The sequence below is a fragment of the Lagenorhynchus albirostris genome, chromosome 11 (genome assembly GCF_949774975.1).
Source record: "Lagenorhynchus albirostris chromosome 11, mLagAlb1.1, whole genome shotgun sequence".
NCBI classification, from domain to species: Eukaryota; Metazoa; Chordata; class Mammalia; order Artiodactyla; family Delphinidae; genus Lagenorhynchus; species Lagenorhynchus albirostris.
Window position 1 is genome coordinate 58,015,555 of NC_083105.1, and position 16,251 is coordinate 58,031,805.

General features: G+C 43.7%; 1 protein-coding gene across 19 annotated transcripts in view; it reads left to right on the forward strand.

Moving 5' to 3' along the window:
• R3HDM2 (R3H domain containing 2) overlaps nucleotides 1-16,251 on the forward strand; it is a 148,218-nt gene that overhangs the window by 116,261 nt on the left and 15,706 nt on the right. For 5 of the 19 annotated variants that reach the window (XM_060165801.1, XM_060165802.1, XM_060165803.1 and 2 more), the window contains 6 exons: nucleotides 493-588; nucleotides 3,482-3,513; nucleotides 3,612-3,665; nucleotides 7,734-7,966; nucleotides 10,273-10,439; nucleotides 14,717-14,818. In XM_060165801.1, coding sequence (XP_060021784.1) covers nucleotides 493-588; nucleotides 3,482-3,513; nucleotides 3,612-3,665; nucleotides 7,734-7,966; nucleotides 10,273-10,439; nucleotides 14,717-14,818 — 684 coding nt within the window. The remainder of the gene's footprint in view (nucleotides 1-492; nucleotides 589-3,481; nucleotides 3,514-3,611; nucleotides 3,666-7,733; nucleotides 7,967-10,272; nucleotides 10,440-14,716; nucleotides 14,819-16,251) is intronic. The other 14 variants (XM_060165795.1, XM_060165798.1, XM_060165806.1 and 11 more) reach the window with 7 other exon arrangements.

Here is a 16,251-nt window from a genome sequence, read left to right on the forward strand (position 1 = left end):
TTCTACAGGCCATGGCGTTAGTGACTAAAAAAGGGATAATGTCAGGTGCTAGTTCTGTAAAAACTCTTCTAAATTTAGCTCTGCTAAATACCTGTTTCTTCTCCCTCTCTAGCTTCCTCCTATCCCTTGCTTTCCCTCCAAAGCAATGTTTTATTCCCTGGGCTATTCTCTTCATCCTTACTGATTGGAGAGTACCTGATTACACAAGGAAGCAACCCAATCCTTATAAAAAGTTATTGTTCTTGATACTCTGGTTGGTTGGGGGGGTGGGGAGATGGAGAGGCCCCAACCATCCAGAAAACCTGATCTCCCAAACTGCATGGTCAGATGTACCCAGTGAAACCTGTCCAACACTGGAAATTTTATTTCTTTTTTTTTTTCCATTTTTTTGATGGCAACTATAAACTCTCCCGGTTTCTCTTCCTTGCTGGTGTGCAGTGAGCTTGCAGTACGAGGAGAACTTAACTAGCTTAATTCTGCTCATCGATCTAGATCAGAGTTCCATTGCAGGATGGAAGGAGGAGCAAGTCAATAGAAGAGAGAGAGGAGGAATATCAAAGGGTCCGAGAGAGAATATTTGCCCGAGAGGTAAGTGTAGCTTCTGAGAGTTGTCAGCCCCTAGCTTTTAGCTCTTAATCTTTGGAACTGTGAATGGAATGAAACCTCCATAAATGCTTTGTTGTTTTTTTCTGCTTTTGTTTTTAACCAACATCAGCCAGTCCCATATTTGATCTCTAAAATTAAATGTGGCTTATTAGGAAGCTGCAGATTTTTATTCTTACTATTTTTAATGCATGTGGCATATAAAGAGAACAAATGGAGTGGCTGAATTTGGTAGATATGATTAGACTGACAATAGAAATGGTTTTGGCAGGGCTTATGGAAGGGCCCTGAATCTTGCCCGTCAAACCCTCCTGCTTACCCTCGTTCACTTCCGCTGTCCATTTTAGGCATCTTTGCTTCTAAGTGGAAGACTTAGTGTCCACACAGCCTATACATTCATCTTGTTTGGCCAGGCTCATTTTTAGGCTATGTTGGTGATTATCAGAGCACAGATGTGGCATCCATTCTCTGAGCTCCACATTCCACATGCACAGAGGGTACCACTCACTATTCCCTACAGTCTCGACCTGAATAGGAAGTCTCTTCCTTCCTATATTTCTTACCTTGTTTCTTAGAGTAGGACTGCTCCGTGGGCCAAAAGGCAACATGGATTATTATAGGCAACTTTATTCTTAAGAATTGTGGGCCATATCAGATATACTTGGTACCCCTGTATCTGGTGGCCTTTGCCTACCAGACTGAACAGAAGTATAGGAGAAACTCAGGAAGGTCAAGAGAGAAACAAATCTCCGGAAAATGTATGATCCAGATAGCAGCACTATCTTAGAGTCAAAGTAGCAAACAGAGGAAGAAGAGCCAGCCTCCCTTTGTCATCAAAAGATGGCCAGTTCTAAACAATATACTTAGATAGACACTACTCGCCTCCCATTTTCCCACTCTCCCCTCCTTCATCAAGACAAAAATATATATATCTTCTCATCATCACCTAGTTCAGAAAAATATTGTCTCTAACTTCTAGAAAACTGAACTCCTCTGTGAACTTGTTCCATTGTCTCAGGAGACCCAAGTGTTCCAAGGAGCCTCACTGTGGACAGATACACAACAAACCTTCTGGCCCAAAGTCCAAGGAGAAGGAATCTTCTTATCTTATGTTTTGTAGTCTTCCATTCTGAGTCAGAAAAATCCATCCTCCAAATTATCCAGCTATAGCCCAAAGACGGTTTTCTAACTTTATCTGCAAATCAGTTGAGTGGAATGAGAGGAGAGAGGTCATTTGTACATGACTACGGCTGGTGATGACCCTAAACTGTGGACAGGGCAGGATGGTGGATGTTAATAGCAAACACTTATATAGTGCTTTTTATCTTTCAGACCCTGTTCTTAGCACTTTGTGCACATTAATTTATTTAATCCTCACACTAGGCCTGTGAGATAGGTTACATTATTTTCCTCATTTTATAAATGAGGGACTGAGGCATGGAGAGGTTAAGTAACCTAAGATCACACCACTAGTTAGTGAAAGAGCTGGTATTTGAATTCAGGCAGTCTGGCTCCAGAGTCCACGCTCTTAACCCCTAAAGTAAACCACCTCTTAATAGCTTGCTCTGCTCTGGGCTCTTTAGATTAAGAAGTTCCAGTGACATCATAGCATAGCTATCTGTGATATGCTCCTCTGCTTCACTGACACATGGAAAATGACTTTCCCACCATGCCAGCCATTAGCAAAGCCATTCTGAAAGCACAAGCAACTTTTAATAGGATATTAGTGCTTGTTATGAACAACACTGGAATATATCTATCTACAACCATAACAAAGTCAAAGTTAGCTCTTCTCTCCTTTTTTCTCTGATATCTAGTCTCTCAAGCCTCTACTAATATATGTATTCTTTGTTAAGTCCTTATGGATTTATCACTTTCATTTCAGCACTTCCTAACCCTTGCTGTGGTAGAGGTATCAGGAATCTCAAAAGGTCTAGGCAAGGAAAAATGGCCAAAGCCCACTATATGCCAAAGATTCTCATGTGGAGAGGAAAGAACCTGGCCAGTCAAAGGGAACTGCTTAAGGGTGGAGTTGTAGGTTGCAGCAGAGGGGAGGAAGAGGCGGTCCAAATAAAAGGGGAGTGGCAAGAAGGGTGTTTGGATGGAAATGCTGCTGCTGCAGCCTCCTCTGGAGCCTGAGCTGTATATTGGGAAAGCTGCCCCACATAGGCTCTGCTCTGCATGGAGCCCCCTGTGCTCAGCAGCTAAATACTCTTGTTACCTTTTTCTAAGGCTCAGGAGTCCACCATAATGCTCACTTCACTCAGCAGCTCAATGGCCTTGTCAGGAAATGATCCCCAAAAGGAATGTTTCAGGCTTTTAATTTTCTCATTTTTTCTAGGCTCTGAAAAGTACCTGCTTCCCCAATTTCTTACTCCCCTTGGGTCTCAGGTCAGAATGTCTTTCATTTTGGCCAGTGTAGAGGACAGAAGTGGGATAGTCATTGAGGATGGTTTCCAAAAAAACTAAATTTCTTTCTCTTGTGTCCCGTTTCCCTTCCTTTGAATACACTCTTTAGGACCAAGCACACCAATTATTATGCTCAGCTTACCTCTAGAGAGAGTAAATTTAGAGCTAAAAAAGAAATAATAGTTAGGTTAATACTTTCCTTTCTCCTTTCCATACTCCTACCTTTATTGACCTCTCTTTTTAAACACTCTGTGGGAAGGCTAAAAATGCCGAATGCTCTTTTCCATTAAAGGTGAGAAGTCAGACTGGGTGTGTGGGTGTGGGTCATCCTGTCGCTGTTCCCTCTCTCCCTGTTGGGGTTGAGCTTGGTTTGAGGACCTTGGGTATTCGTAGCATCATGGACACACTTTTTGGTTTATGCCATGCTGTTTTCTTATAAGTTATTTTCCGTTTTCTCCCCTTCACCTAGACTGGCCAGAACGGATATCTAAATGACATCAGGTTAGTACCACTTAGCATGTTCCCTGCTTCTCATTGAGCTTTGTCAGTGAGGTTAATATAATCCTGTAATGATGCTTTTCTTTGATGTTAACCAACAGACTCTCCAAAGAAGCCTTTTCTTCTAGCTCTCACAAGAGAAGGCAAATTTTTAGGTACCTCTGTTTGGTCTATATCTCTCCTTGTTTTTTTGTTTTGTTTTGTTTTTTTAATTTTATTTTGTTTTGCTCTAATCTTTTCAGCGGAGTGAGTTTGCTCCATGCATGGCTGCTTGTGGAATAAGTCAATTTGTGGTATTTGCAACATTGGATATTTTTCCCCATTAGAAAAAAAATGGCTATTGCTCAATGACTTTATTTTTATTGTTGCTGATTTCATTGTAAGTCCTGGATAGGTGGTGAAGGGGACCAAATAAGTATGTCTAGGATAGGTACTGCTCTATCCCAGAAGTTTGCTGGAATTGGGCATTTCTGGAGGATTTCAACATATATATATATATTGAGGTAAAAGAACGGGTGTCTTCTGGCTACCTTTTCCGAATCTATGGAAAGATGTGAAGAGTTTATCCCTGACCCGGCATAGGGAATGTTTTGTATCCTTAAGAAAGAATAATACACACATCCATATAAAAAAACATACAAACACCTCTGTCTATGTAGTTTTCTCTTTGGGACAATGTAATGCGTAAGATGATCTCAGAAAGAACTTGTCTGCCTTAGAATGGACTTAGAGCATGTCTTTTATATGATTGTCCATGGTTTATCCTTAATGTTGGTGAAGACTGCTGTACTAACCTCTCCAGTGCCTCATATTCTCCATTTTCCACAAAGCAGTCATGAGAATCACCCTTTCCTCTCAGTCTCTCAGTCCCACCCCAGACAATTACACAAGGCAGTGGTGAGAGAAGCATTTTAGGACCGCATCCTGGCACTAACTCATTTTAAGTATATTCTTTCCATGTTACCAATAGAAAAACTATAGAGTACAGAAAACCTGAGTATTTAATACTAGGATTCAGGTCTCACCCTTTTCAAAGGGTTTATCTCTTTTTCAATCCTAAGCTTGGTAGGAGCTGACTAACACATATTAGAGCTCTCATTCCCAGTACTTTAGTAGTCCTTTCCCTGTTGTCCTTTCTAAAGCTAGTTAAATCATGTGGAAATTGGGATAGCAAGATTTCCCCTTCTTGGGATGGAGGATTTATCTCCCTTTCCACATCTCTGAACTCTTTTTCCTGGAGCAGGCTGCCCTGAGGTCCATCTGAAAGCCCAGGCAGAAGGGCTCTGCATTGTTGGTGGTGGTCAAGATAGATAGTGGAGTCCCCCTTAAAAAAAAACAATCATATTCCATAAACATCCCAGAATACCTATAGTAAACAGAAGTTTTAAATTAACTCCTGCGTGTGACAATGCACAGTGCTTTATGGTTGCCGAAGTATACTGTATCTGATTGACTGGTTTACACGTAAGAAAACAAAAGCAGAGAGATTAAGTAGCTAACCCAAGTTTACATGGCTATTAATGGCAAAACTGAGACTGACTCTTTGTCCCGTGTTCTTTTCGCCACACTACACCAGCTCCCTACAAACATCACCCCTAATTAATTCACTGCTGAGAATGATGGCCTTATTAGTGCCATGGAGCATCAAACTACATCAAACTGTGCAGACAATAGCTTGAAGGATCTAGTGAGCAGGTGCAGTCCTCTCCTATGCAGACCTCCTTTTAAGTGGCTGCTTTCCATACTGAGTTTTGATTAAAGATCTAGGTCATCTAAACTGTAGCTCCATTGACTCTTAAGGGGGTAACTTCTTCCTCTATTTGGGTACTAGTCCAGAATTCAAATGATTAGAAGCAGATCTTCTCTAACTGCTTTAAACCTTTCTTCCCAGGTGTGTGAAACAAACGCTCATAACACCAGATTCCATCATCCACATTGGCAGTAACTATGGCAACTTCCCTATTCTTTGGAAGATTCTACTCCACTGATAAATAAGCCACACCGAGGCTTACTGATATTTATTGTCACCTCTTCCACAGGCCTGTCTACCCCAGACCCAATAAATGGGACTTTTCACCAGCACTAAATTCACTTGTAGAAACAAAGTCAGCTCCTTATTTCATAGGACTGTGAAGTGTGAATGTCCTCTGTCCTTCACCTCCATAACACAACCCAATCCACTGCTCAGAATTAAATCTGGTAAACTTTCCCTAATTGCCTTATTTTTAGTGAAGTACAAAACCATGACTAGAGGTTAGGTTTAGTTGTAGAGCAAGAGAAAGAGAACTGATCTCTCTTCCTAGCCCAGACTCAGATTCTCTAATTCTCAGGGGTGTAGTGTACTAACCCAGGTAAGTCACAGGATCATCAGGCAATCCACATTTGAGCACTTGGCCATTACTGTCTTCGGGGAATTGGATCAGTACTTTGGCTCAAGTTTCCCAGAGTGGTTTAAAGTTGACTCATTCCCTGTCTATCCCTGGTAGAAGAAGAAAGTAAATGGCAGAATTGTCCAAATGTTTGATTTAGGTATAAAAGGCCATTAGGGCTTGTCTTGCAAAATTCAAGTTCTAATGTCTAATGAGCAGCCTCATTCATTGCTACTGCTGTATCCCCATATCACACAAACCCACACATCTTTATTGAGTCCGCTCAGTAAACTTGAGCCATTGACTCTCACTTCAGGTCGGTTCTACAACTGGAGAGTCCCTGATTTATACTTATTTCTTGTTTCCCATTCTACTTTTGACATCCCCAAGAGAAAGGGGTAAAGTATTTTCCAGTTCTCTATTCTAATTATACATAGAGAAGCAATGAGATCATATATACATCTACTTGGAATTCAGAGAATTAGCATGTCCCTAACCAGCTATGACAGTGTGTTCTTAGCCCACCGTGATTGGCTAAAAACTAAAATAGTGATCCTAGCATATATTTTGCCCATTTTCCCTACAGTACCTTTGGAATAGATATTCTAATAAAGAAAGGTATTTTCTTTAACATTAGTCCCTTAAGAAAAATACCTTTCTTTAGTAGAATAACTCTGAGCCTAATGTCTTGGAAGCTACCAGGGTTGGGATAGGGTTTTCTATTTGCTTTGGGTGGGATGGTGGTGGAAAGGAGGGAACCCAAGCTACTATGATTGTTGCTCAGTTGCCCCCCAGTATACATACCAAAATCTTTATAATTGTCATTTGGTTTTCTTAGGTCATTAGTTGTTGGAGGGTGGGGGATCTGAAAGGAGAATTCCTGGTTCTTGGGTGCTTATTGATTAAGAAGCAGTAAGAGTTCAACAAGACTTAGGGTTTTCAGGCTAGCCTCATATATCTTGAGGAGTACAGCTGTTTAGAATCACAAACAGTGATTTTAGCATCAGGATAACCCTGATGTTTCCAGAGTAAAGTAAGAGAGGATGAATCACTTTTCTCAATAGCCTTGTGCCTTGCCTAGGGCAATAGGGTTATTAATATGGAAGCATCTAGGCGCAGTCAGCCCCCTGCTCTTTGCCATCCTGACTCCTAAGGGCATGTTTGCTTGATCTTGCTGAGGATGTCAGCCTTTAGAGACCCTGGAACCAATTGTTCTCAGATACTAACACAAAACTTCCACAAAACAGGTTGGGTTGATTCCAGACTCTTAGACCGAGTTCTCTTTATCAGACTGAGTGCCCCTTTAGTCCACTATACTCTTCTTCCCAATCCTGAAAAAGTGACCGTAAGCAGCACCTCTGCTGGCTCAGATATGTGTTATATGGAAGACCTATTGTAGGATTTATCCATGTCATTGGCTACTCCTGCCTTCCAGCGATAGTAACTTCTAGGAGTCCTTTTGTTTTAAGAACTCTCAGAAGGAACTGGTACCCCTCTGCTCCCCACTATTTACTGCATGTGTGGGATCCCTGAAGGGCCAGGGGAAGAGACCACAGCCAATCTCAGCATCATGTACGTGGTTTCCCGTCCACCTCTGGTCTGATGTATTGAATTAGTTGCCAGTTCACTGTCTTCCAGATTTGCCTCTGTGCTCTTTGTTACTGTACTGGATCTTGTTGTGTCTGCTCCCATCAAGTCTTGGTTGGCCAGCCAACTAACAAGAAGTTAGTGTCCATCCTCCCCCAACCCTCACCCCTCCTTTGTCACTGAGAGAATAGAAATGAACTCTCTCGTAGCCCTTCTGCTGAAGTGGTAGGTGAGGGGTGCTCTGACAACTGCGATCTCTGCATGCAGGGGGAACCGTGAGGGGCTGAGCCGCACCTCAAGCAGCCGCCAGAGCAGCACAGACAGCGAACTCAAATCCCTGGAGCCACGGCCTTGGAGCAGCACGGACTCTGATGGCTCTGTCCGGAGCATGCGGCCCCCTGTCACCAAAGCCAGCAGCTTCAGTGGAATCTCTATCCTCACCCGGGGTGACAGCATCGGGAGCAGTAAAGGTGGCAGTGCAGGAAGGATCTCCAGGCCAGGTAACACAGCTTCTCTCCTTCCATCATTTCTTGCTTATCTTCTGCAAAACATCACTGATATTTCCTTTTAACAAAACACTAACACAGCCAGATGACGGGAAATTTGATTTCTTGGATCCATTGTCCTTTTGAGTCCCTTCTCTGATTTTCTTTCAAACCTTCTTTCCTAATAGAAAAAAAAACAGATTGGGATTAGGTTATTTTATCTGATTTCTGACCGAGGTGGGACATCCCTGTCAACCCAGGTTCAGGTTATGTACTAAAATAAGGATGATGGCTGCTTTCATTCTGTGGCCCCTGAGATTATAAAGAGGGTTTGTAGAGCAGAGGGAACCTTAGAGTTTGTAATACTGTAATTAACTGGTAGCAGCCAATAGGCTAGAACTTTAAGAGACACTGCTGCAGTTGCTTCTCTGGAGCCCAGTCACTGAGAAGGAACATATGTTCCACATGCCAGCCTGGTAACCACCCTTCAGCTCTCCTGAGCTACTGTGTAACCTTCTCCATATATTTCTGCTGTGCTCTTAGCAGAGGAGTATTTAGTTCTTTTTACCCAGCGAGCCTCTATTTCACCATCCTTCTGCCTCTGAAGAATTGCTTGACTTTCGTCCTAGAAGTTCTGTAGGTCTTGTCCTCAAAAGACATCAGTAGTGGTAAAGATTTTGCCTCTGTTAGGTTTCTGTTGCCCTTCTCTGTTACCTCCTTTCTAACCCCACTGCCTCTGCCTTTATCCATGCCGGTTTCCCTGCTTTATCCTCAGCCCTTTTTTTCTTTCGGGGTGGGGGGCAGGGCACACTGTGCGGCTTGCAGGGATCTTAGTTCCCTGACCAGGGATTGAACCTGGGCCCTTAGCAGTGAAAGCGTGGAGTCCTAACCACTGGACCGCCAGGGAATTCCCTATCCTCAGCCCTTTTTAGAGCCAGTTTACCAATCTAAAACATAGATCTAACCATGTCAGTCCTCTCTTAAAAATATTCATGTTTCTGCATTCCCTGCATAATAAAATCCAAATTACTTAGTGTAGCATAACTTCCTGACTCCAGTTTGCCATCTCAGTCTCATTTCCAGACGTCCATCCTCCTCTGACCCTCCAACCATTTCTTTTTATTTATTTATATATTTATTTATTTATTATTTTTGGCTGCATGTCAGGTCTTAGCTGCGGCATACAGGATCTTTCGTTGTGGCACGCGGGCTTCTCTCTAGTTCTGGTGTGCGGGCTTCTCTCTAGTTCTGGTGCACGGGCCCCAGAGCACATGGGCTCTGTAGTTGTGGCACACGGCCTCTCTAGTTGTGGTACACCGGCTCAGTAGTTGCGGCACATGGGTTTAGTTGCCCCGCGGCATGTGGGATCTTAGTTCCCCAACCAGGGATTGAACCCGCGTCCCCTGCATTGGAAGGTGGATTCTTAACCACTGGACCACCAGGGGAGTTCCCAACCATTTTTTGAATATGGCATTAGCTTTGTCTCCTCTTGGTCTGACAGGCCTTCTATTCATCCTTCAAACCCATCACTCCTGCCACGTCCTCTTTAAATTCTTCCCTCTAATCCTCCCAAGAGTTATGCTTCCTCATCTTTGCTTTCATACAACTTTATTCATATCACTGATGCATCCCTTACCAAATTTAATCGTTGTGTGGATGTCCATCTCCTGTCGGAAGATCCTGTGCTGCTCAAGGGCAAGGACTGCGTTCCCTTTACCTTTGTGTCCTCAGTTCATCATACAATGCCTGCACATAGTAGATATTCAGTAAAAGTATTTTGTGTAAATGCATACATGACTTGGAGAGCCTGGAAATGAGGAAAATAGTTGGATGAACGTGTGTGGGGCTGTGTGCACAGGCATGTGCTTGAAGGTTGCCTTCAGCAACTTTTATGAGATGCTGCAAGTTGAGAAGAAATCAAAGAGAAGACAAGTTTCTTAAGGGACTAGGAATCTATATTTTCCCAGGAAGCAAACATTCATGTTTTCAGCTGTCTAATCATGATGGATAGATTCTAGGCACTCCAGGGAAGGTACCTCAGCAGCTTCACATTTTGTTTATTTCCAGAACCAAACATTAACAGTCAAGGTGGTTACTGTCCCCGGGGAGTAGAAACCTGCTAAGATGAGGACTCCCGTCAGCAGGACTGTTGAAATGCATCTGTGCTCATGCATGGATCTGCCCAAGACAGTGGGGGAGTGGACAGAAGAGGAATGACAAGGAAAACAGCAAGGAAAGAGGAAAGCCCTCTCCCCTCCCCCAGGGGAGGGATGTTCATGGCTTGTGCTTACAACTCTTGCTGGGTCTCCTCTTTGCCTTAGGTATGGCGCTAGGTGCCCCAGAAGTGTGCAGCCAGGTCACCTCATCCCAGTCTGTCCGGGGCCTTCTCCCTTGTACTGCCCAGCAGCAGCAGCCGCAACAGCAACTTCCTGCTCTCCCACCCACGCCTCAGCAGCAGCCACCCTTGAATAATCAAATGATCTCACAGGTGAGTCACCACTCGGTGCCAGAGCCCCCTCCGCTCTGATGCAAGCAAGCTCTGGAGGTACAGTCATGTCTCTTGTGCTGTGGGTGGCAGGAAAGATCTGTTTTTGGAGATATGCCACTCCCTCCCCCACCTCTTGTATGTGAGTTGTGGGGAGAGAAGAGGAAGGGCAGAGGTTTGGCCAAAGTGTTCTTAGTAGCGTCACCCTGAGAGTTGTTTTGCTTTATATTTCCTTCTCTTCCTCCTGAGAACTGTCAGTGGGACCTTCCACCCTATTCCACATTTCTACTGTACTCCGTCTCCCTCTATCCTGTGTAATTAGCAAAGCGATTTTGCTCCCTATATCCATACATGGAGCTTGAAAACATCACAGCTCCTACCATAGTCTAGCTGAGTGTATTCATATGGCTGTTGGCCCATAAACAAATATTTATATGTTGGGGTTTGGGGGAAAGGAAATAGCACTCATTAAAACCCCTGCCATAAAGCACAAAACCCCCCAATGTTGTCTTTGTTTCCTGAGAGAGAAAGAGCTCTCTCTTTCTCCTTCTGTTGCTGGCCTGTTAGATGTTGGTACCAACTAGGGTTTAAGTTTTGCTTCTGTGGAGACCATGCAAGTCATCAGCATAAGAATCAGATCCTATTCTAAGCTGGAACCTCCTCGGTGTTTTAGGTTTAAAGTCTCCTTAATACTCTGAGGAGAGATGCTGAGATCTTCACTTACTCTTTTCTTCCATGAATAGAGCGCTTCATGAATAGAGCCTGTACTTTATCCTGAAGTATTTATTCTCTGGTAGTCAGGAAGCCAATGTGTCCATATTCTTTTCTGCTGCAGTTTAAGTTCTCATTTCACCTCCCAGGCTCCCTCATCTCCCTGCTCAGTTAGTCCAGCTTGCCTCAGATATATCTCTTCCATAGGTACAAGAAGCAAGTCCTAAGCCCTGATACCCCAGGGAGTGGAAACACCCCAGAATGGCCCATTATGACCCCATTCATACATTGGGAAATGAAGCTAAAGTAAAGAACAGTGAAGATGTAGGAAACTCTGCTTTGTGGCTTAACGTAACACACATGTCGATCATTCCAAGTCCTTCATCTCAGTCCCTAAATCAGTTTCTCTGTAGTCCTGACTTTCTTTCTTATTCTACAACCATCTGTCTACCACCTCATTAAGTCTCATTCACATTAGCTTACCTCGCTCCACACTGAAGCATAGCATGTGTGTGTGCTTTTTTCCCTGTCTGTGTCTTAATTCAGACCTGTGAGTAAACTCTGAACTTCTCCCTCCAGTCATCCCCTACTGTTTCTGTGTGAGTGTCTCACTTTTTTAAGGTCCCAGTGTTTTTTTGAGTTTTCTGAAATGTGTGTATTTTAATACAGTTCTGTTCCCTTTTCTCCCTCTTAGTCTTCCATCTGTCTCCTCCTTCCATCCATATCTAGAAACAGACAGCAAGAGTGGGAGGGGGATAAAGAGATAAGTAAAGAGACTAACCAGTGGGGACTGAAAAGCTTTTAGATAGAATGTTCCGGTAACTGGCCCTAAATCCCAAACTTTTACTCAGATTCTGTCCCTGCTTCTGAATCATGAGGGTCAGTGGGTCAGTTCTTGGTGTTGATTGATCATCCACAGGCAGTACAGTGCTAGGTTAGGTCCTATAGACTGGGGACAGGGGAAAATTATTTGGTACAGAGATCTCAGAAATTTATTCTTGCAATTAATTGTGATCACAAATGCCAAACTAAAAAATCTTATGCTTGGTTAAGTTTTGGTGTCTTTGAAGCACTTATGGTAGCTGCTAATATAATACCATTATATTATTATATAATGGTATTCTCTTTATCCCTTTATATTCTCTTTATCCCTTTCTTCCTCTTCCTACTGCCTTTTTCTTTCTTCCTTCCTTTCTCTTTTTCCCTGTCTCTCAGCACTGGTAGCTCTCCAAACTCAAGTTGCTGAGCCCCAGAATACTTACTGTTTAGTTTCTCAAATGGTACGTAACAGTGAAGAGATGGAGGAAGTGACCACACACACACATATACTACTGTGCTTACTCTAAAGGTTTTCCTTTTGAAGAAAAACCTTTAGCTCTGTAGCAAAAAGCATTTGCTCCAGGCCTGGGGACAGTGCCGGCTAAACTATGCTCTTTCTCTTCTTGGAAGGCCTCTGCCGTCAGAGTAGGCCTCCATATCACATATCAGTAGAACATTTGAAGCCAAGGGGTGAGACTGAGGATTAAAGGACCAGTGGCTACCTTTTGCACAATTAACTTAGAGTAGACCTCTTGAGAAGGAGTCTGCTGAGCCTCTCCATGGAGTCCAGTCAGGATCAAAGAGCCAGTGATCTAGCCCAGAAGTCACCAGTAGGTGGCAGTCACATCCCTCAGGGCCAGTCTTTGGCTTCCCTGTGGTTTTTTGAAGTTCCCTAACTGGTGTTTGAGACTCTCTAAGAAGAGAACTGTAGCTGAGAGTAGTGGTAGAATAACTTAAAAATAGCACTGAGACGCCTGCCTTTACCACTACCCTTCCTCAGTTGGGAGAGGCCTAACAGAGGAGCATCCTTTCTTCTCTCTTCACTTTTTACTCAGAACTCACAAATGTGAGGAAGAACAGGCAGAGTTGTTTTACCACTTCCCTGTCCCTAAGGCCTCCCCTTGTCCCCCAGAGAATGTAAGGCCTGAAGTATGGCAGGCCTGAAGTAAGTAAGTAAGTAAGTAAGGCCTGAAGTATGGGCCTCCCCCAAGAAAGAAGTGGATTAGGATAATAGAAAATGGGTCTAAAAGTTACCAGCACAAGTAGCTCAGGCTGAGCAGCTTGGCCAGCAGTTATATTTGGAATGCCACTGGCTTACAGAAAATAGGTGTGCCAGGAGAGCCGAGAGCTTATTTTCAAGGCTGTAGCATTCTCTCTCCCACGTCACACAGTGGATTCTCAGTAACTTTTTCCTAGCCAAGATGACTTACATTTTATTTAATGCAGATATCAGGAGTATTCTCCATCTTGGATGTCTTCTAATTCCTGGACTCTCTGCTTCTGGAACTGTTAGTCCCCTCTGTGAAAGCCTGTCCCAGGAGATATGTGGCAGGAGAGTATTGATACCTTGGTCCCCCACAACTCTTAATACTCTGCTTTGGAAAGAGGAAGGAGAGTTACACAAACAAAAAGATGTTTATGTAATTTTGTTTGACTTCTTCCTTTACCTCCTCCCTACTGCTAGAGTGGAAAGAACATATGTCAGGCAGAACTAGGTTCCCATCCCTGCTCTGCTGCATTAGCTGTGTGATCCTGGGTGTATGATTTAATTTCCCTGAGCCTTACTATCTTAACTGCAGATACAAGTTTTCTTATCTCCCTATAGGATTATTGTGAGGTTGTAATGAGATAATGTATTTAAGTGAGACAATGTATATCAGTGTTATTTCCCCTTCTCTTCATAGCTTCTCCAGAGGCTATGACTGGAGAACCGATGAGGTGATTGAAATAGCTAGAGGGGAAGACGAGAGAGAAAAAAATAACTCCCCATTAGTTGGTTTAGAACACACCATGTTCCTAATAAGCAAGTTCTCCTGCTTGAGGCTAGTGAAGGGACTGAAGGAACAAAAGCTAAAACTAGGCTATTTATATTTTATTCTTAAATCCCTCCATGTTTGCTTATGGGAGCATTTTTCATACTGCCCTCACAGCCTGGAGGAGCATAGAACAATCACTGGAGCAGGAGGAAGTAGGTGTGAACTGGCTTATTTTTCCTTCTCTGCCCTTGGGAGGCTGATGATCCTTGTGAATGAGCACTTCCTTCAGGAAAGCTGTGGTGTGAAATCAGGAGCATGCCTGGGAGAGCCGAGCCAGACCTTGGATGACCCTACAGAAGCGGGAATCCCTTCTCACGTGGGCATTCAGGGAGGGTTATGCGCCCCAGGAATCCTATGCTCAGGAAAAATGCTTGGGGAAAAAGCTGTGTTTGGGATCAGGCGGCAGATCCTGGCTCTGAGATGCTCACAACAGCTGCAGAGTTCTGAATGGCTAATGGGGCAGAGTGTGCAGTGCGTCTGTACTTACAGGAGAGACTGCTTATTTGTCAGAGATGTGAAAACCATGAGCTGTCCTGGACTTGGTCTCCAGGCTGCTCAGAAGCTTTACTTTTCATGTGAAATTTCTTTTATGATTAACCTTGTTGTTCCTTCCCTTTCCCTCCCCATCTCTGCCCCACCCCCACCCCTGCCTATGCCTCTCCCTGTACCTCCCTTTTCTCTTCCCTTTCCACATGTCTCTCTGCTGGTCCACAGCCAGTCCCGGCTCTGCAGCCCTCTCCACAGCCTGTTCAGTTCTCTCCAGGCTCCTGTCCCCAAGTCCTTCTGCCAGTCTCTCCGCCCCAGCAGTACAACATGGTATAAACTCCATTCCCCCTTTTTGTCTTGTCCGTGTGTGGCCTGTGTCTGGGCATGTCTGGGTCAGTCTGTGACAACCGTGCAAAACAGTTGTGCTGTTTAGAGGACCATTGTTAGAAGGTATTTCTTCTTGAGGGGCCAGCACAGGCTGAACTATACTTCATTCTAGTGACCTCATAACAGTACTTTAGGCATCAAAAGATGCCTAAATGTAAGACAGAGAAGAACACTGAATTCCCCTGAGTTTCAGGACAGGGGACAAAATCAGATGTTGGTCTAACCTGGGCTCCTCATCCTCTCTACCATGTGCATCCTTCATCTCATCTGCTCCCAGGACATGTCTGAGGAACCCAGTTTATTCTGTACAGAATGATTCTTTATAGTTTCCTTTAAAAATAAAAACACAGGGACTTCCCTGGTGGCACAGTGGTTAAGAATCCACCTGCCAATGCAGGGAACACAGGTTTGAGCCCTGGTCCGGGAAGATCCCACATGCCGCAGAGCAATTAAGACCGTGCACCAGAACTACTGAGCCTGTGCTCTAGAACCTGAGAGCCACAACTACTGAGCTGCGTGCCACAACTACTGAAGCCTTCGTGCCTAGAGCCCGTGCTCTGCAACAAGAGAAGCCACTGCAATGAGAAGCCTGCGCACCACAACGAAGAGTAGCCCCCACTCACCACAACTAGAGAAAGCCCGTGCACAGCAATGAAGACCCAACGCAGCCATAAATAAATAAATTTATTTTTAAAATAGTTGCAGATTTCTCTGGCACGACTGGTAAAAACTTAAAATGTTCCCCTATTTTACAATATTATTTTACATGAAAAATATCCTCTTCTGTTGAATAGCACATGCTGTTTAAATTGTTCGTATCCTGACTGCAAATCCTCTGAAGATCTGATTTGTCTCATAGTTGATAACTTCTATCATGGTTATAGGAGCCCTGATTTTTTTTAAATTTTGTGTTAATCACACCTGTCTGCTTTTTTTTACTAGAAACCCCTCTTTCCCCCCATCTCTTATCTCCATTCTGAAAAGTTCTAGAATATGAACCTCAAAATAGTAACTGCAGTCCAGTCCTCCTGTCATCTATTCCTGCCCACTAAGGTAGCAAAATAGCTAAGATCATATCCCTGAAAAGTGAGTGAAACCACAGGAAAGCATTATCTTTTGTTTCTACTAGTTTCATTTGCAAAAGAACTTCTGCTCTGCCTGTGTATGTATATGTGTATTTTGATTACTGTCCATGGAGCAAAAAAGATGAGGAAGTTAAAAGACTAACCTATCACCATACAAGTGAGGGATGGAACACCCTCACTCTTTCTGCTTAGAGAAGAGGGCTGAGAGAGAAGGCAATTACAGACCAGCCAGTCAGTCTCACCCTCCAGCTGGCCACTCACCCTGGCCTCCTTGCAGAGGTGAGAATTGGA